General features: G+C 35.8%; 1 protein-coding gene across 20 annotated transcripts in view; it reads left to right on the forward strand.

The window, feature by feature from the left end:
* col13a1.L (collagen, type XIII, alpha 1 L homeolog) overlaps window positions 1–22,548 on the forward strand; it is a 216,670-nt gene that overhangs the window by 108,486 nt on the left and 85,636 nt on the right. For 13 of the 20 annotated variants that reach the window (XM_018225471.2, XM_041568877.1, XM_041568886.1 and 10 more), the window contains 5 exons: window positions 7,110–7,145; window positions 9,775–9,801; window positions 10,863–10,898; window positions 18,412–18,438; window positions 18,523–18,549. In XM_018225471.2, the coding sequence (XP_018080960.1) occupies window positions 7,110–7,145; window positions 9,775–9,801; window positions 10,863–10,898; window positions 18,412–18,438; window positions 18,523–18,549 (153 nt within the window). The remainder of the gene's footprint in view (window positions 1–7,109; window positions 7,146–9,774; window positions 9,802–10,862; window positions 10,899–18,411; window positions 18,439–18,522; window positions 18,550–22,548) is intronic. The other 7 variants (XM_041568872.1, XM_041568880.1, XM_041568882.1 and 4 more) reach the window with 1 other exon arrangement.

The raw sequence follows: 22,548 nt of genomic DNA on the forward strand, positions 1-22,548 counted from the left end.
CCTGCTTTTTTACTCAAGGCTCCATAAAAGAATAACATGGATGTGCTTTGTGTTTTTCACAAGACACATTTTTGTATGATTAAGGAAAAGAAAATAAAAAAATATAAAATTGTATACATTTCTCTCTCAGAGATTCTCAGGCTGAACATTAAACTTGAGTTCAATTACCAGCATGAATGAGCTGTGCAATATATAGTGGCAACAACTAGTTTATTTTTTAATGAAACAACCAATTTCTTAATAAAAACATAAATAACAGCTTTTCCATATACAGTACAAGTTATATTTGATTACAGAATATGCAAAACCTAAAAGGTTCTGTAGACTAGAAAGTGATCAGGGTAACACATTTTTTTTTACACATCTAGGGCTAATGTGACAATTACAAAGTAATAACATTACCTGGTATTTATCATCTTTTTTGGCATGCAAAATAAATGTCATTTTAAGCAGGACTGTCTGGTTATGCCCAGACAAGAACCGGCTTTTAGGCTTTCCCACCATTTGTACTAAGAGTTGATTGATTGGGTAATGTACAGTTAGGGCAGTGCGTTTCCAGCTGACTTCAATCTCTTGACCTGTTTTTTCCCAGACAATTTACAGGTGCAGCCATATGTGCACTTTTCAGTTTAGTCTCAAATTGACCAAATACTATAAACTATTTGTGTGTGTGTGGCCAAAGAGAAGGTCATCTTGGGTTATATTAAATAATACAAAATCAATGTTACCAAACAACATAGTGTTGCAGTTACACAATAGGGAAACATATCTGGATTTGTTAATATCAAATTAAATGGGTTGTTCACCTTTAAATAACTTTTAGGGCTCTTACTGAGGATCGGTTGAAGCTGCGCTCCCCTGCATTCCGTTTTTCTGCGTTCAGCCGCAGGGGAGCGCAGGAATAGACGCATTTAGCTTTTTTCAATGGGGCTGTACTCACACAGGCGCGTGTAGGCGCCGAACGCAGGTTGAGACGCAACATGCTGCATTTTTCCTGCGTTTGGCGCCTACACGTGCCTGTGTACAGCCCCATTGAAAAAAGCTAAATGTGTCTATTCCTGCGCTCCCCTGCGGCTGAACACAGAAAAACAGAACGCATGGGAGCGCAGCTTCAACTGATCGTCAGTAAGAGCCCTAAAAGTTATTTAAAGGTGAACAACCCATTTAATTTGATATTAACATATCCAGATATGTTTCCCTATTGTGTAACTGCAACACTATGTTGTTTGGTAACATTGGGGGAGGGTAACGCAGGGTCGCGCAGCTTCAACCGCTCATCAGTAAGAGGCCTTAGAATGATGTAGAGGGGGATTTTCTGAGTGGTTTTTGAGTTATTTAGCTTTTTATTCAACAGTTCTCCAATTTACAATTTCAGCTAGGTTGCAAGGGTCAAAATTACCCTTACACCTATGCTTTTATTTGAATATGAGATTGGAATATGTGTATATTATTTTTAAATAATAACAATTAGTAATAACAAAACATTTGTAGCCTTACAGAGCATTTGTTTTTAGATGGGGTCAGTGAACTCCATTTGAAAGCTCGAAAGAGTCAGAAGAAGGAGGCAATTCAAAAACTATAAAAAAAATAAAAAAATTAAAGCCAAATGAAACGTCTCTTAGAATTAGCTTTTCCGTAACATACTAAAAGTTAATGTAAAGGTGAACTAACCAATTAAGGATTAAGATAAAAAAGGACTATTAACAAGATGAGCAAGCATTGCAGTGAATGAAAAATTGTAGTTTGTAATTAGTAGTGAATTGAGAATAGAATTGTAAAGGCTTTAATTGTTTAATGCATGCATGTGCAACATTTTCTGTTATTAATTTTATATACATTTTTGCTTTCTTCATAACATTGACCCACTGGCACAAACAAAATTTAATCTGAGTTAAGAATGTCTGTAGTCATCTATTAGTAAGTGGCTGCTATGCTCCTTTGGAACTGTGACAGAAGATTAACTCGTTTCCTCCTGCTCAAGAACTAAGATACTGACTTTTCAGTCAGACATCAAATAATCCTTGTTTTGTGAGCAGTAGTTGCCTTTGATTTGCTGCATCCCAAAGGAGCTTGTGCAATTTTTCAGGTCTGTTGTACAAGTGTCCAAACTCTTGCATTGGGTAGAAGCCATGTATTGTCAGACTTCAGACCAAGACATGAACTAATGAAATAAACATGGCTAAAAAAATAGTTCACACATTTGAAATTTCCAGCTCAAGGCCAATATCTCTGAAATCAGTTGCCAAAGTTTAGTCCCCAAGAGCAACCAACAAGCAATAGATTACAGATGGGGCAGAACTTTTTGAAGCATTTGGCACAGTCACATCCTTTTTCTCAATTAAATGAATAATTTCCTGTTGCCCATATGTACATATCAAGAAGGACTCCTCTGCCTGTATAACCTAAGCAAAATTTCACAATAGTTGCTTGCATGGTGCTTTGTTTGGTTATGTGGTATATTCAAGGAATTCTCAGTTTGTAGTAGTTTTATTATTTAGCAATTTTAGATGACATAACTTTGTATATACAAAATATTCAGTGAAATGCAAATGAATGCAAGGTATACTAGTATATGTTTTGCAATATGTAACTCATAGGTACAGATACAGAGTCATTTTTACACCACACTACTGATTATATGAAGTGCCATACAGGACTATTACCCACCCATAGAGCTTACTTTTTAAGTGGCTGGGGTCCAGTGAAGAAATAGAAACTAGAGGATCTACTTATTAAACCTTTTAAGGGTTAGTTCACACGACACGTGGCGCGGCATTTTCTGAGGTCACCAACTTCAGGTGATTTCGGAAAATGCCGCACCGCATGTGCTTTAGCGCAGGTGACTTTTTATCATAGCAGGTGGGAAGACACGAGGAGGCAGTTCTGGGAGATTGTCGCCCAGAAGTCGAGGCGATTAGTCTCCAGGCAACAACATTTCCCGCGAATCTCCTCGTGTGAACTAACGCTATGTGTTTTTAATCTATTTCTGAATTATCAGAACTTTGTTGCTCTCAGGAAATACTTGACATCAAAGTAATCTACTTCCCAAGGCCAGATTTAGGGTTGTCCTTTATCTCCTTTGTACTAGATAAACTACAAGGGACATAGAGAGGGAGATTCAGTTTGATGAGAAAAACTTAGATCTTGATTCAATTCCAGATTTTCCCATGGACTTCTATAGAGTTTTCAGGAGATAAACCATGAGAACATTTTATTAAACTCCAAAGAATCTGGTCCATTATATTGTGATACAATTTAGGGATGTTACAGAATATATTTGTATATAAATTGAGGGCAGAACATCTACTGAAAATAAATCAGGGCTATTAATTGCTCAAGTAATGAATGTATTTCACACATTTCCTTTCTCATTGTTGGTCAAAGCTTATTACAGTTCATTGTACATAATTGACTTTACTCTGTCATTACTGATATTTAAAATTATAAATATTCTCATTAATATAAAAAGACAGTACTGTCATGTTTTTTATTACCAATAAACATAACATAAAAAATATGTAATGCAGGAATACATAACATCTGTTAATTACTGTATTTAAGGTTAATTTAATTTAGTCAGATTAGCAAAACCGGCCAGGGCTGCAACATATTTTACATTTCATCCAATCAATCCAAACTAAATTGGCATTTGGCAATAATAAGGCAGTCCATCTTGCAGAAAAACTAAAAACTTTTGGATAGGAAGACTTACTAAAATGTCTTGATCCTGGAACCTCAAGGTGCATGTGGCAACATGGAATGACATCTTATACCACTGAAGAAAAAATACAGCATGAAGGAACCAATAATGAATCACATCTTCAGGGCTGATTAAATAAGAAATCTTTGGATGTTTAATCCATGGGAGTTTGGTTAGTAAAGAGCATGGTCACATCCCAGAGTGGGGCCTAGTAATATTTTTTGTTACAACTGAAAGATTTTATTAGTTATGTCTGACAAATATGTTTGGGTAATGGAACACTGATTTGGCCCTTGAGATGTACATATAGGATATAAAGGACTTATGGGGTAAAACCTGAAATGAGAAACATTATCCTATTATCAAGATTAAATTATAATAAAGTAGAATATAGGAGGGTTAGTTAGCAGAATATCAAGATGAGCATACAAAGCATAAGAAACTCAACTGAGAGTAAATAAAGAATGTAAAGAATAAAGCCAATGGAATTTTGACCACTGATAAATGTTCTTTCCCACTGACATCAATAAAGACATTTTGTGATTTCCATTGTTTTTGTATTACTGTACCAAAAGGTAAGCATATTTAGGGTGATAATCACGTATATGGGGCTACCTGTGGTACTTTCCACTGATGCCAATAGGAGGAGACGTCTAAGTCATATGTTCCTTGATCACTGCCATATGTCAGCTATCAAGTGTGAAAAAAGCTTAAGATTTGGGTTGTTCGGTACAATTACATGTGTATTACTATTGATTATACAGATGCAGCCACTTTGGTTTGTCTGTTTGACACAGAATAACTAAACACAGATATCCCATTTATCTCATTTAACACAGAAAACTGTGTCACAACATCCCATCTAATTAAAGCATTCACCATTGTGAACAATGGTGCTTTGGTATGCTAATGAAAAGGTTAAATGCATTAAATGAGTTAAGATGACTTTAGATAGCACAGTTTATTCAATTAACTCTGAGTCATGATGCATTTAACTCACAAATCCAAGTGGCTTCATCTGTATAAGGCTTATGTCACATAGGAAAATACATGTTTCTTGGAGAAGAAAGTCTTCTGCTATTCCCCCATAGCAAACGGTAATACATATGTTCCAAAAAATGCTACTAATCATACCTCGAAGAAAATGGAGAAAAAAACAAAAAAAATATAGTGCAGCGTTCTTAGTAAAATCACACCTCAATGTAATTCCATTCATACAATTATCAGTGTTATATTCCCCACCTCAAACCTTTAGTGCAGGTGAAATTAGTTTCATATATACATTATTGCTGTGTTCATTAGTAAAGAAAAGAGTAAGTGAATACGCACACTGTACTTTAATATTAAAAATATATTGCACTTACAATATTTCCACTTTAAAATCATTTAAAAATCAAAAGCCAATCTCCCCCAATATATACTGGGGTGTTTCTGCTGCGTTCCCGCAGTGTGTGCTGAGATGTCCGCATTGTGTCTCCTTTGCAAGCGGCTATCCCACTGTGTGTGCTGAGATGTCTGTGTTGCTTCCGCTTACGTCACCGATTCGCCAAATAGACATCTTCCTTGAGTGATGACGGTTGCTCCTTGCCTCCTCTCTTAAATATAGTCTTATATATAGTCTTTCTAAAGCTAAAAATTTATCGATACGATTTTTGCAAACAGTAATGCTGTACAAGAAAGATGGACTTGACATATATTTCAGAATTTGTTATGAGTGAAAAAAATGCAATACTCCTTAACAGACCTATTCTTAGATTGCCATTGCACCAACATATTTTGTTTTTGTGGTTTCATTACCCTTTAATGCTTGTAAACATGCTTTATGTCCATGGACGGAAAAATAGACTACCTACAGCGCTTTGCTGCTTTGAATCGGCAAGTGTGCATAAGCCAAAGATAGTGCTGACTTTTTCCATGGTGCAGAAATATATAAATATATTTTAAAATTGAATTTATTCTACAATTTATTCTACAATTCTGATAACTCATCTGATATTTGTTACATACATTTAAAATATATCTATATCTGTAAGATAACATTTACAGGTATGGGACCTGTTATCCAGAATACTCGGGACCTGGGATCTTCCGGATAACGGATCTTTCCATAATTTGTATTGTCATACCTTAAGTCTACTAGAAAATCATGTAAACATTTAGGGGCCGATTCACAAAGGGTCGAATATCGAGGGTTAATTAACCCTCGATATTCGACTGGGAATTAAAATCCTTCGACTTCGAATATCGAAGTCGAAGGATTTTAGCGCAAATAGTGCGATCGAATGATCGAAGGATTATTCCTACGATCGAAAGAATTATTCCTTCGATCGAACGATAAAATCCTTCGAATCGGATTTTAATCCAACGATCGAAGGAATATCCTTCGATCAAAAAAAGTTAGCCAAGCCTATGGGGACCTTCCCCATAGGCTAACATTGAGTTCGGTAGCTTTGAGATGGCGAACTAGGGGGTCGAAGTTTTTTCTTAAAGAGACAGTACTTCGACTATCGAATGGTCGAATGGTCGAATGATTTTTAGTTCGAATAGTTCGATTCGAAGTCGTAGTCGCAGTCGAAGGTCGTAGTAGCCCATTCGATGGTCGAAGTAGCCCAAAAAACACTTCAAAATTCTAAGTTTTTTTACTTCGGATCCTTCACTCGAAGTTAGTGAATCGGCCCCTAAATAAACCCAATAGGCTGATTTTTCTTCCAATAAGGATTAAATATATCTTTGTTTGGATCAAATACAAGATACTGTTTTATTGTGTCGAGAGAAAGGAAATCATTTTAAAAAAAATTGGATTATTTGGATAAAATTCTGTGGGAGATGGCCTTTCCATAATTTGGAGCTTTTTGGATAAAAGGTTTCCAGATTCCATACCTGTATTCCTCAAATCACATATGGATAACACAATTGCAAGCCATTTCAAACAAAAAAGTTTAGGAACAATTGTAGAACTAATAATAGGAAAGACAGACTTAATATGCAGGATCTCATTAAAAAAATACTCACGTTGAATGTAGAAATACAAATATTTGTGGTCTTTTTCTTAGCAGGAAATTATTTTCTTTTTACAATGTCTTTTGCAGGAAGAAAAAGTCAGCCTGTTTAATTACCAAATAAGGATTTCCAATTTAGCATTTCATTAACTGTTCATATTTGACGATCTTGTTTCTGTATCTGTTTTTAATAATAGCAATATGGAAGTACACATGTTAAAGATTGGCATATTTTATAATAATGTAAAGTCAGATGAGATGAGCGTAGAATATTCCTTACAATTTGCTCTTGGAAGGTTCCTGTTGCAAAGTCACCAAAATTGATGATGAAAAATTGCCATTAGCGTTGGACCCTTTTCTAATAGCTGTGTTTCTAACCTTTCCTTTATTCTCTCTGTTTTTTTTCCTAGGGACAGCCTGGAACTCGAGGTTTCCCTGGTTTTCCAGTAAGTTAATTTCTTGTTGGTCTAGGCCACAAGAAACAGTTCCGAGCCATATTTTTATCATTCACCTGTTGTGACTGTAACTGGAGAGTTCAAACTTGCATTATGTGAATGACCAAATCTAAATATCATCACTTAAAGGCATCCTATGATGGCACAAAAAATAGGATTTTACATTTAAAAGAATTTTGCAACAGTTCTGGTTCTTTAGTTACTCAAGTTAATCTTGAGTTGTTTGTATGCACAGTAAAGACAGAAAAATGTATATGACTATGTATTTTATATACATATTCACATACTGTTTTCTTCTGTAAATGGAAACTGTCTTGTGAAGTTTATATACAGTATTATGGTATATGAACAATGCAGTCTTGAAACATTTGGCTGAGATGGTTTCTGTTTTTAACTTTTTTCTGCGTAGTTTATTTTATAAAAATATCACATTTGCCCTATTTTAAAACTGCTCAGAAATAAAATAAGCGAATAAATAAAATAACTTCTGATGAAATCAATAAAAAAAACTATTTAATAGAAAATAAAATTGTATTCCTGTAGAAACTTGAAAATCTATAGACCTCTAGTGGACATTGAAGTATATGACAACTGTATAAGACAAAGCACAGGAAAATAAAAAACAGACCATCTCATTGGCTGTGTGGTAATGTAGAAGTGCATGAAAATGTTTGAGATATTTACATCGGAAATATGATTTTGGGGCATATTTATAAAGCTGTATAAAATAAAACCAGTGTTGAAAAACACCAAGCATCAGCACAGTAATGCCATGGTATTTAAGCATAGTTTTAAAGCTCTGTAATATGTAACATTTACATTAAAAAAGGAGCGTTTGCTTGAAAAAAACTGTATTTAAAGCACAATTCAGTACAGACATTTTTCAGTACATCACTTTTTTAACCAGGTTGGTGCCTGAATTTGTCTACTTGTATTGAATAATGTCAGGTCTGAGTTAGTGAAAATAATGGTGGAAATGATGGCATTAATGTGGCATAAAATAAATTGCACACCTTTATAAATACTACTGTCAGCTCTTTTTGTCATGGGTGAGTTTGATGCATGATCTAAAGGAAAGCAACAGAGCTTTATAAATGTATAGTATGCAGCAAAATATACACGTTTTTTGCCTTTAATGATTTTATACACCTGTATAAATAGTATTTAGTGTGGTTCTTATTAACCAAGCAAACCCTAACCAGGATTTCCAATTTGTGCCCCTCTTGACAGTTCCATTTCTAACTATGCTTTGTAATGATAACCAAGACTTTGTTTGGGTGTGTGCATATGGTATCATGAAGTCATTTCTGAAACTGCAGGATAATTGACCATTTTTTCAGAGTTGCTCTTTAACCCATTAGCTTGTTATGAGGTTAATAAAACAGCTACTGCTAAATGGAAGTGGAGCATGCTTTGGGAATTTTCCCATGAATACAGAGAGAGCACACAATACAATAATGTAAGAGATTTGAATATACAGCACAAGCCTTTGCACTCGGTATTAGATTATTTAAGGCAATGTGCTTTTTTGTGGCGAGACCTGGAAAAAATTTTTGCTCGTCACTAATTATTCCACTCTCACTGTTGATGTAATTTTGGCAGAATGAGAGAATGGTAAATGGCTTTTTGCCGTAGAGAAAATGAACAAGCAGAAAGCGGTGAATATAATTATGTGTAATTTTCTCCCCTTGTTTGTACCCACAATTGGGGTATTCAATAAATGTCCTTTACAAGTACAATTTGCTTGAATTTCTTCCCTAGTTTTTCTCATGCTTTCCTGCTGCAAACAACTCAGCTGGATCCAAATAATGTAACAACAAGTGATTACCCCTCATCTTAGAAACAAACTCAAGCACTATTCAATGGGCTTTTACATTTTTTGATTGAGGGGTGCACTAATAAAACATGTATGGGGTAAAAAAAAAAAAAAGATTGCACCAGGTTTAGTAATTCATAGGAATCAGATGTTTACTTTTAAACAGGTGTCCAGTAAATGCTACTTGCCTGTTGGCTTTCTGGCTTATTAGACCTGGGGCAGACTTCAAAACTTGTATTACATTAGCCCCTACTATCTTGTAAATAATAAGAGAAACTGATCTATTAAACCTCCACTACAGATTGGATGTGTTTATAGGGTTATAAGCATTCCCTATTAATGCCACCAGGCAATTAAAGGGTAACAAGTAATGAATGTCAATTCTCCCACTATTTAATGAAAGCCAGTTTAAGAAATTCTGTGCTATGTTTTCACTTGCCATATGTGACAGTTGGGTTGTGCCCAATACATATTTTAATGTGGTAGTGAAAGAAATTGAGGCTAAAAAAAGAGGTGCTGTCTACAAGACCAAAAACGATTGAAGTATTTCTTGCTACTCAGAATAAACATCTGTTTCTGAAGACGCACAGTGCTGATTATTCTGAGCAGTAAATTGCTCTTTTATTGATTGTTAGTGAATATCAGGTTTTATCCCATGCAAATTCAGCAATACTCTAAGATAACGTTGATAAGCAAATAAGCCTTTGGTGGTATCATTCAGATACACCACTGAATAACTTGTGTCCAATGCATATACTGTGGAATCTACAAGCATTCACTTTTTATGTCTTATTTGTATTTCAGGGCCCCATAGGATTAGACGGCAAGCCAGTAAGTGTCTCTTTGCTTAGCTAGTCCCAACACAAAAATAATGTAAAACAAGTTTTCTAAAGGCAACAGCCACCACTGTATGTGATATAGTATATTTAAATGGGAATGATTGACTCACCTGGCAAGAAAAAATTGCCCTGAAGACTGCAAAAGCACTGCTGTTCATTAAGGTTAAAATGCTACACTATGTCAGCAGATTTCTTTAATTCTGTTGGTCCTTGGATGTTAACAATTGAATGAAAAATTTTGCCAGACCCATCACCTTCAACACTACACAATTGCTTCTGGCAGCAAATGCCTTTACCCTAACCTAACATATTATGTGGCTGGTCCTTGCATTTTTAAATGTAAACTACACTTCAAGGTTATTGATTCTGGTAATAGAGTATACAAAACAAGATCACTTATAGCCTCCGGTTAGTCAGGGCATGATATTTCTCTCCAAATTTAGCTCTCTGACAGTGGCCTCTTGTGTTCAGTTCATGGATTTGTTGCAAAGAATTCTAACCATCTTCAAAAGCATTGCCTGTTCTCTCTTTGCCTGCCTGGCTTCAGAATGTTATGTGCCATGAAGCTCCCACTAATGCTTAGATCAGGAATGTAACATTTTTTTCCTATGCACGAAGAGTTTGACTTTAATATGTCACTGCTATATCTGTTGTTTCCTGTTCTGTTATCTATCTTTACATTGTATTGCATATATGTGTTACCAAATGTGGTCATTACTTTTTCACTTTCTACTCATTTTAAATCTGTCATGATATATGTAAAATATTTAGAGCCATTTAACTATGTTAAACGATGACTTATTTATTCAGCAAGTGACAAGGTCATAATGATTGATAGGTTGCTCCCATTTTCACCACTGAACCATGCGGAACTAAAAGAAAGGAACAGTTAAACATGAGAGCTGACACTGGACGACCTTTGTTTATTCTGTTTTGGGAGACTGTGCGTGTCACATGTAGAGAGGATAAAGCAGTTCCTAGCGTTCCACCACTGATCAAACTAGAAATGGATTTTAAATTGTCATTTGACCATCTCTTCTTTTCATATTGTAGGGACATCCTGGGCAGAAAGGAGAAAAGGGTGAGATGGTAAGTATGTATGTATACATAATGAAGCACAAAGTTAGCAAAACAGTTCAGAGCAGAAGAAATTCTGGGAAGGAAGCTTGGGATTGCTTCTAAGGTTTTAAAGCGCAGCATATAACATATTACATATAATAATAATATACAGTATTGTATTAATATATTTTTATTTTAATGAATATGTCATATCTGCCAGGATATATTTATATCATAGTTTTATATTCTCTTTAATTAACTTTTTATGAAGGCGTTTTAATCATTATACTGAATCCATTATAAATCTCTCTCCCTTAGGCTACATATGGCGACTTATAGGAGAAAGTTGTAGCTGGCTACAAATTATGTTACATTTTAGTGATTTAAGCTTTATGTGCTACCCTTGTTTTCACCCCAGGTTTAAAAGTGAAACCTATTAAAAGGGCAGACAAAGTAGTAGTGACTTATCTCCCACATTAACCTAAATAGGCCTTCTCTCTCCTGAGCGGCTTCCTGCCAATGTTAACATCTGTTTATAATATCCAGATAATTGTATCTGAAAAATAACCTGGAGGATGAAGCCATGCCCTTATGTTAATGGGACACAGCCAGCATACAAAAAAAACATTTATAGAAAATATAAAGTCAAAAATCACCTTCACTCCACTAAAATGAACTGTAACTGGTCACATGTAAAGCAACTAGGTTATTTGACTAAAATCATTAACCTCAGATGTGCTTATAGAAAATTTTGTTGGCCTGTGATCTCCATAGGTACAGATATTTGGTCATTTGTGAGCATGAAGTTGGGATGGGGCCATGGTATTCTGGTGATTTAATAGTCCTTCTCATGGGCTGGATTGCATTAGTACAAATAAGATGGCCACACATGTGAAGGTCTCCAACTGAGCAGATCTCTGGCTGATTGGTTGCCTGCAAACATTACCATATTGAAAAAATCTGACTATTAGCCCAGGGGCCAATGACTGGATTTTACTGTGAGAAGTGTGGGGAGCCATAGGACAAGGACCAAATCAATTCAGTTATGCTCTCCTTGGCCAATGGGATTTTCAAATCTGCCCAATAGGTATCTGGCCAAAAATTGGTAGGCATACCCAAACACCTCATGCACAGTCTAATAAGTTGGCAACTTGGAATGGAATGGTTGAATGGCAAGCTTTAGCCATATAGGGGCCATGTTGATAGCATAAATTATAACCCAAAATTATATAAGTAACATTAATGAATTTGACCTTGCCAAGCACACTTTGAACAGGCATAGCATCTGTATGTAGGAAGTTGCATCTGCATATTTTACATTTGCTGCAGCCTCCCACCCTGTGTCTGAGCAGCTTTCTGCTATTTTGCAGACTATTGTTCTGCTGGGGGGGGGGGGTGGCAGTTGCTTTTGGCATTTAGTTAATTACCTGATATTTTTTTTTACACGTTATTTAAAAAAACAAAATGATAAGCGTTGAGGATTGCATTAGCAGGTGGAGACCTGATAGTTTCAAAGGAGACCCGGGCTTTAATGTCCCAGGTGGTATGTTCAGTAACAGAATGAGTGATGAGGTTAAGTTGTTTGATGTTATGCTGTTTTGCGAGTGGGTTTGTCATTGCACATTGAACATCAGAACCTAACAATAACAATCTCATGCGCAAAATAAGCATCTTTCTCTTGAATGAATCTTAAGAAACTTGGCGCATCCATTTAGATCATAACACACCTGTGACTTTTCTCTATGTATTGTTTTGCCAACAGCAGCTGCAATGTTCCTGTAATTTCATGGAGATGTAACTTGTATATTGAGATCTTTAAGACTGATAACCCAAAGCTTTATAATGAGATATTTAAGATTGATACCTAGCAGGAAATAGCAATTTTGAGACATTTTAGTGAAATATATATAGCTTTACTGAAATGTAAAACAGAGAATTATGTGTCCTTGAACCTCTTTAGTATAGAGATATGACAGCTTCAAGATTTATTATACCTATGTTCTTTCTGCCTGGCACAATATTTCAAAGCAAAACATCAATTTTATACCAATTATTTCAATTATTGTCTGATACTGTAGTTCATTAAACTGATCTCCTTCCAGGTTGTTATTTCTCTACTGACCTCTTTATAAGAGAAAAGCCATAAATTATTATTATTGCAGGGAAAGGCTTGAAAATATATATTTATATATATATATATATATAGCCTAAATATCAATTTAATATGTGTATTTTATCTATGCTGCTTACCAAAAAGATATATTTCTACTCTATCATGCTCTATTGAAGTATGACTTATGTCATAGTTGTGCTCTATAGACATTATTGCTAAAGATAATTTTGCTGTGTTGGGCAAACTATAACAAATATTAATATATGTCACTTAATAAGAATATGTGCCGTTATTTATATTGCTAACATACTGTGTTTAACAAGTGCTAATTTGCCCAAATGGCAGCCAAGATAATTTTTAGCAGACTTAAACTGATTTACTTACAAAGTGTTCTCCTTCTGCCACTTCTGATAAAAATCAGGCCAACAGCATGATTCCACTTCTACCACATGATACAAATGAAGCTTGAATAAAAGTTTAAAAGTTGCATTGTAGTGGCCCAAGAACAAAATGGTGAATGTCCTGCAACAGCCTGGGCAAAGCCTTATGTTCAAACCAATTGAAAGTCTATGACACTGAAAATTAATATGAGTAAATATTCATGCAAATGAAAATCACTTTGGCTCCCCCAAAGTTCCCCTTACTTTCTCCTAAACTGCACTACTGCCCCCTCCAAAACTTCCTTGTTTTTTTCCTGTTTCCAAAAAGCAGAGTATTGGAAGGGGGATTGGTGAGCACCATATTGTTCAGCTTAAAGGAACAGTAACATCAAAAAGATGAAAGTGTTTTAAAGTAATAAAAATATAATGCAGTGTTGCCCTGCACTTGTAAAACTGCTGTGTTTGCTTCAAAAACATTACTATTGTTATAAATAAACAAGTTGCTGTGTAGCAATGGGGCAGCCATTCAAATGAGAAAAGGCTCAGGTTACACAGCAGATAGCAGATAAGCTATGAAGAACATAATGGTGTTATCTGTTATCCACTATTTATGCCATTGATACACAGCAGCTTGTTTATATAATCTACAGTAGTGTTTCTGAAGCAAACAAATCAGTTTTACCAGTGCAGGGCAACAGTACATGATATTTTCATTACTTTAAAACACTTTCATTTCTTGGTGTTACTGTTCCTTTAAGGTTTCCTTCTCGGTAATCTCCCAACATAAGCATCTGTGATTCAGACCTTCCAAATCAACTGTGCATTCATGGTGTGATGATTGCCGAGAAAAGAACCTGATGTGTAGTAGAAATGTGGTTCAGTAAGGGAGGTTGGCTCTAGAGTGCGGGCCAAGATATTATGATGGGCTTTATTCTTCTTTAAAACTGTAGTTGTTGCAAAGTGGCTCTAGCAAAGTGGCATTTAATAAGAGCACTTATTACAAATATCATATTTATTTACAACACGATTCTTTGAAGGATCTGTTATTCAATAAAATGAGAAAAATGGTCAGAGGTTTTGTGGTAAGACCTCACCCCCAACCTTCAGCTCATGTTACCCTGAAAAAGACATTTAAGGCAGTGCTTGGGTCAGGGCAACCCTTCATCAGGCTTGATTGCTACTGTGCAGGACTAATACAGGGGGAAAATGTACAATATGGCACATGTATGTATGTATGTATGTATGTATATTTTTATTTGTAAAGCGCTCCTTGAGGGCAAGGCACTGTACAGCAAAACAATAAATTAGTAGTAATAAATAAGGGATCATTGGAATAAAAAGTAACAATAAGTGCATTATTAGAAATACAATTCACATAAATATAAAATATAATTACAATACAGATTAAGTGCTCAGTGTCAATGAAACAAAAGGCTAGAGGACCCTAACCCGTAGGGCTTACAGTCTAAATGGGAGGGTAACAATTTAGAGGGGTATTAAGGTGCTGTGGGTTACAGTTTGTTACACTGTTATATAAGTGCCAGTTCAGGTAATGGCACATATCCATTAACTAACAGTATTTAATTTAAAATGTTTACTAAGCTTAATATGAAAAACACTATCAAATAATGGCTCAATGATAAAGTATAATTTGGTAGTGGGTTTAATTCTGCTCAGGTGCAACCCATCGTGCCAGTCAAACATAAAGGCTAAATAGGATTTCACAGTATCATGCTTACTACCAAAAAAATGAATGCTTTATAATTTATTATAATGTCACAGTGTCTCCAACGTGATGGTTGATCCCAATGTTATTACTAGGAAAAAAAGATAAATATATAGGAAGGTCGGTTTTTTTTCCAGAAAAAGTGGCAACCCTAGCAACCAATAACCAATGCCAAAGGTGAAGAAGTTCCTGCCCAAAAGAGCTTACAATGATTGGCATTCTCACAATAAACTACACAAAAAGGGCTGGGCAAAATAATAATCCCTCTGGCATGTTTTGTAGGGTGTCTTACTTTATTGCCACTTGGAATGCATGTTACATACAATATGACATGCTAGCCCAGCAGCTAAGTGTCCCTGGAGATTATTTGAAAGTTAGCATCTATGGTGGAGACAACATGTGCTTTGCTTAATGTAACTGCCCAAAATACATAGTGGCAGCACAGTTCTGCAGAATGGTTTATCTTATATTGACTTTTAACAGAGCAAAGAGTGTGAAATGCAAAGTTTTGCCCCTTTGACCTTTCTAAGGTGATAGGGCTAATACTACTTGAGAAAGGCCAGAGGCCCTATAGGATAATCCCTTAAATACAATCATGTTGCTGACATTTGTTTACAGGAAATGATTATATTGCATCATCTGTAATGTGCAAACTAGCCTTGGGGACTCTTTTGTTCATCGTTTTGCCCTTTGTTGCTGTCGTATTGGTCTTAGTGCATTTTTTGAAAATGCACAGCACTTCTGGGATATAACGTGTTTTTGTTTAGCAGAGGTTTTTTAAAGTTAGAATTTTTAGTGTAGGCCTTAGGGAAAATAACACAATGTTCAAAATAACACCATTGAAAGTTAAGTAAAAAGCAACGTACAAAGAACAGTGGAGTCTTTATCACAAGCTTGAAAACAGGATATGCTATCTCAGCATTTAGATGTTGGGCTTTGAATTAAAATTATATAAGTTTTAGGGGGTTATTGACTTAACTTGTTTTTTTTCTGGTTGAGGTTTTTTGGGCAAAAACTCAAAAAAAATTTTAAAATAAAACTTTTTTGAAATTTATTATACCCCGAAGCAGCAAAAGTCTGAATCTGAAAATCCACCATCCACCAATCCACTGTCAGTGCGAGATGTCCCTTTTACAATTTGAAGATATCGTGATCTGCGCTGGGTTTCGTCAGATAATCCAAAAAATTTGGGGTTTCCAGGTGATAACCCAAAAAAATTGAGCAATCTGGTGTCAAATCCAAAAAATTCATATGATTCGTATCTTTGCTCGATTTTATCAATTTTTTTTCCCAACCCCACTTTTTTAAATTATTTTATTGATATGATAAGATACAATTGTGGATGGGCGTTTGGTCGAGCTTGGTTTAATAAAATTATGAGATTAATTCAAGTTTTAGTAAATAACCCCCTTAATGTAATTTGTTAGTTTCAAATGTTTATACACTATACAGGTCCTTATGGTGCTTTGTGGGATATATGTATAGGTTGATGTATAGGTTGATGTATAGGTTGAATACCCCTGGACATGTAAGTGTACTTCTTGCTGTGGCTGATTATGCTGTAGTGCCATGAGCCAAGATGAGAACTATACAGAATTGGGGGCTGTTGTCCAGTCCCTCTACTGCTTCAGGCTCTCTAGTGTTCAGTACAACACTGGCCCCTTTGGATTGCAAGCTCTAGTGAGAAACACACTATTTTAATACTGTAACCCTTGTTTGCTAAAGGGATGGTTTACCTTTAATTGAACTTTTAGTATGTTATAGAATGGTCAGTTCTAAGTAGTTTTTCAATTGCCCTTTATTATTTATTTTTTATAGTTTTTATTTGCCTTTTTCTTCTTGGTCTTTCCGCCTTTCAAATGGAATCAGTGATCCCATCTAAAAAACAAATGCTCCGTAAAGCTACAAATTTATTGTTATTGCTAGGTTTGCCCTCTCCCATTCTTATTCCAGTCTCTTATTCAAATCAATGCATGGTTGCTAGGGTAATTTGGACCTTGACAGCCAGATTGCTGAAATTGCAAACTGGAGCACTGCTGAATAAAAAGCTAAATAACTCACAGATAATAAAAAATGAAACCAATTGCAAATTGCCTCAGAATATCACTCTCTACATCATAAGAAAAGATAATTCAAAGGTGAACAACCACTTTAAATCATTGTAAGACCCCTGTTTATTATAAATCATTGCAGTGCTGCATAACTTGTTGGCACTATATGAATGAATGATGATGATGGTGATGACTCTTGAACAGTGAGCCATCTGACTGGAGAAGCTTCATGTATAGTAAAATCAGCACTGGGTCACAGCACGACAGTGTCAGACAGAGTGCACGTTGCAGTAAAAACTCAGTGAAAAGGAAAATGACAGGTACAGAAACCAGCACTTTGAGCACTTTAAATGTATTGCAAATCTATGAGCCCTTCCATTTCTGTTTTTAATTGAGGCAGTCTGAGTCTCATTGAGTGTATAATCTCAGTTCTACTGTTTATGCAGAAAAAGGAGATGCAAAGCCAGGTGGTGTTGTTGCCATATTAGTGTTAGTACATACATAATATAACACAGAGACTGGGGGATTCATCACTGCTTGCTGAATTCTGAGAATAGTATTTAGTGCTGGTTTTAATTGAGACAATATGACTTTCAGTAAGCATGTAATTTAACTTCTGCTGTTTATTCTGTAAAATGAGACCCAAAGCCATGAGCATTATATATAAGTTAAAATCAGGCTTGATTAGCAAAGACCCAGATTGAATTTATTGCTTTAAGAAAACAAAGTTGGAATTTTGGAACCTGTGGCAGATAATTAGATAATGTAATTGGCTGGGCCCTTGAATGTGCAAAACGTGACTTCTGTTAGAGAGCGTAATTATATGACAAAATGGGCTGGTTTGTGGTCAGAAATGGGTATCATTGTCCTTTTCCTGTTCCACCATTTAAAATGATTGATTTATTTTAGAAAGTAAAAACTTTTAGTGTTGATGAGTCAAGAACTCTGACAAGAAATTAGTCTATTAAGGAAAAAAACAGAATCCAGAAAGATCTACATTTTCTTTTTATTACTTGAATAACTGTTTTGTTTTTTTCAGTGAGTATTACATTTTAAAATGTGACTATTAAATAAAAGTAATATATTAATTATTAATATTAAGTGATTACTTCTGCCTTGAAAGTCTGTAAACAACTACTGAACTAAGATCAGAATATGAGAAAAGTAGCAGCTTATCAGTTTGTAAAGTCAAATCAAGGATGAAACCATCTTTCTTTAATTTATAAAATGTGATTACAAAAACAAAAATGACCTTTTTTGATGTTTTTTTAAGGGTTCACCTGGTCCAAAGGGACACCCAGTAAGTATTTCATTTTACATCAGCAATGCTTCTATTTGCTATTTCATTCTTTTTCCTTTTTTAAACTGCTATCTCTTTTTCCAGGGAACTTCAGGAGTTAAAGGGGAAAAGGTAAGAGAGAGATAAGATACCAAATGGATCTTGCATACTCTATTCATTTGTGTTTTCCAAACACTTTGGCATGGCCTTACATGTGCCCCAGTCTTTGAAGAAGTCCCAACTAATATTATGCACTCAGGGCAAGCAGCGAGGTCAAAAGACTGTAATAGCTTGGAAGAAATGTGTTAAGTGTAAGCTTGCTGACAGTTTACATTATCCAGACTATAGAAGGAGTGAGGTTTTTTTTCTTATCTTTAAGAAACAGGAATCTAAGAAAGTGTGTTTGTTTTCTATTAATTTGTATATTTCTTAGGTGAGGACTCCATTGTGCTGAAACATGAATGCTTGTTGTATTTACTCTGTCCATGAGTGGAGGAGAAGTAAATCTCAAATGCAAAAAAAGCTTCACTTGCAGGTTTTATTTATTTTTGGAATAACTGTGTATTCCATGGCTGGTTGTAGGGAAGGTTATAGATGCCAGAGCCCCATAGCAACAAAATTACCACTTGGCAAGGATATAGATGAAAGTGAAAAGGACACATTATGTTGTATAACAAATGTTAAATATGTCTAGTTTATAAATCAGAGATGTCTGCCTCTGACCCTTCAGCTGTTGCCACTCCTCAGATGCTAGAAGTTGTAGATCAACAACAGCTGGAGCACTGCAGGTCAGACTTTCCTTATTTCTGTAATTTTTTTCAGCTAAGATAAGGTTATTATTATTGTCCGACATATATCCACAGCACATTGCAGATATTATCTCTCATTCTTATCAGTTCCAGTCTTCCTCTATAACAATGGGCCTTTACTTCTTTATGTATAACTCTGGTGCATGCCATGTTCTGAACAGATTGGAGTATATTTCTGTCACATTGGAGTCATTTAGCAGTGGAGCACAGGGAGCAATCTGTCATGTGTTCTGCCCTTTGTGTCCTGCACTGCAAAAAGTGTTGCAGGTATATTAGTTTTGAGACCTACGTTGGTGATGTTGTGGGTCAGGTGGGCTTGGGCCAACCAATTGCTACCAGAGGTGGGTTGCTGGCTGAATTCACCTTCAGCCCAGCAGTTCCTCAACCTTTACACACCACTCCAAGCTCCACTAGTTATGGGGCTAGCTTGTTTATATACTCATACCCACCCAGTCCTCTACTGATGACATCAGAGAAGGGGCTGACACGAGTATATAAATCGTCACAGCAAGGGGAGTCAGTTGTGGATTTTGCATGTAAGGGTTGGGTGTGGGTCAAAACATTTTTGAAAAGCACATCATTCAGATGACACATGCTGCAACAGAGCCTTTGACTTATCTCCTGCCCTATGGATTTTTTATACAAAGTGAAGAGTGCAGCCAGAAGAAAAACTTTGGCACCTAAAAACTGCCAACATTTTTCTTTGTTCCAAAAGCCACTATGGGTATAATTACTGAAATTTAAAATGTGTTTCAGCTCGAAACCCAGCGTGACTTGGGAAAGTCACTTGGGGTTTCCTTAAAGATTACTCATGCTCATCCTAATCGATGCACTTTTGTGCCTCTTTGTGGTCTTGGATCATGGTTTCTGTAAATGTCCCCCTCTGTCTTTACAGCAATCTCATCAGACAGCTCAGGGGAAACACTGGCACATGATACTTAGGTGTTATGATGGCAACAAATCATAGGATATCATGACATAGGATAGGAATTATTCCAAATAATAATATATAGCTAACTTCTTGTTTTGACAAAAAAGTGTAATGTAGCAACACTGTATTTTGGCACACCTATGTCCGTTTAAATATAAAGATGTTTTATTTGGGAAGGGAGTGACTTCTTTCAATTCCTGATTTCTTTTCTCTCGCAATATCAAAACATAAGAATAATACAATAAATAATATATTGTTTCCATTTTCCAATCCTGTTTTGTAATTGCAGAAAGTAAGTGGGGAAAAAAATTGGCAAATGAAAGACCCTGAACCTTTGGAGGAAAAAAGTGAAAATAAACTAGCAATGGGTCACAGTTCATAAATAGTACAGAGCCCAACATCCTTCCTGTGTCAGAGGCAGACAAGACATGTCCTTTTAGCCTGCTGGGTTGTGTAGAACAAAAATAAAAGCTGTTAGCAAATACATATCTGCCTTTTGACTGGGCAATCTGTGGCCGACCCTGAGCCATATGTAATTCCACGTACCTACAGTATTACCTGGTCATGAATGGTTTATGAAGGTTTGATTGTAAATTAGAAGTAAGGTAGTACTAATGCATTGAACTATTAAATCATATCATATGCACTGTTTTGTTCAGTGAAGTGTATGAATATATACTGACACCTCTGATGTGGAAGGTGTAATGCAAGGCTCTTAACATTAGTATGTATGTATGTATATTTTTATTTGTATAGTGCTCCTTGAGGGCAAGGCACTGTACAGCAAAACAATACATCAGGGGGCCCATTTACTTAGCTTGAGTGAAGGATTAGAAAAAAAAATACTTCGAATTTCGAATGGTCGGATATGGCTACTTCGACCATTGAATAGGCTACTTCGACCTTCGACTCGGACTTCGAATCGAATGATTCGAAGTAAAAATCGTTCGACTATTCGACCATTCGATAGTTTAAGTACTGTCTCTTTAATAAAAAGTTTGACCCCCTAGTTCGCCTCCTAAAACCTACCGAGGCCAATGTTAGCCTATGGGGAAGGTCCCCATAGGCTTCCTAACAATTTAAAATCCTTCGAATCGTTCGATCGAACGATTATCCTTCGATCGTTCTATTCCTTCGACTTCGATATTCGAAGTTGAAGGATTTCAATTCGGCAGTCGAATATCGAGGGTTAATTAACCCTTGATATTCGAACATAAGTAAATTTGCCCCTAGAAGTAACAAACAAGGGGTCATTGAAATAAAAAGTAACAATAAGTGCATTATTAAAAATACAATTAACCTAAATATAAAATATAATTACAATACAGAGTATGTGCTCAGCGTCAAGCAGACAAAAGGCTGGAGGTCCCTACTCCGTAGGGCTTACAGTCGAAATGGGAGGGTAACAGACAGACACAATTCGGAGGGGTATTAAAGTACTGTAGGTTACAATTTGTTACACTGTCAAATAAGTGCTAGTTGCCAGTTCAGGTGTTATCCAGGTACCAGAGGTATGCAGGTGACATATGATTGGTAACTTCCACACTCCTTGACTTTACTGTAAACCAAAAATATACCGCAATGGTTTCTGGTGCAAGGCATCTGCCACTGGTGTAAACATGTTTTTTAATTTTAATACTGACTGCTGTTTCTGTCCATGTTTGCATTTAGAGATGTGTTAGTGTGGGTTTCAGTGTGTGTATGTTGGAAAAATTGTAAGTGTGGGATAGTTGCATTACAGGCAATGTATCTCATAAACCTCCATGTTCAGTGCTACAGCACTCACATGTATTTAAATCTATACATATTTAATATGAGTATTCCATTCTGCTCAGAACATGTCCAGTTATGCCCATTCATCCTCCTAATCTACTCACTAAACCCTCAAACTTTGGACTGTCCATCAAATATAGAAATATAAATATAATGTGCACAGTGTGTTATTTGTGAAGAGAGTTGTGTTAGCTAAGAGTGATACATGTTTTGGCTTTAGCCATTAAATCTGAGGTTTTACTAGGTTTGTTCAACTTTGGTCTCACTATACTTTATTGTATCTGTTTGTTGTGGTACGAATAGCATAAAAAGAATGTAAATTTCCTCTCCTGGCTAGATGAGCATTGTAATGCACAAATACAAAAACAAGGAATTCTTCAGAATTCTAGTTCAAGATGCCTTGTGAAAATAGTGGAGCTTGTATCAGAAAACAAGGAATGCTCTTAATGTGATTAGTATGCTTCAAAAACTGCTTTAGTCTCACCCTCAGGGGCATGTTTACCAAAGGGTGAAAATAAGGTTCACCACAGTTCAACAGAGAAGGACTCCACAGCCCTATATTCATTTACAGGTGATGTGTATATTTAACAAAGAGTGAAAATACATTTCCTTGCTCTT

The sequence above is a fragment of the Xenopus laevis genome, chromosome 7L, assembly GCF_017654675.1.
Source record: "Xenopus laevis strain J_2021 chromosome 7L, Xenopus_laevis_v10.1, whole genome shotgun sequence".
NCBI lineage: Eukaryota > Metazoa > Chordata > Amphibia > Anura > Pipidae > Xenopus > Xenopus laevis.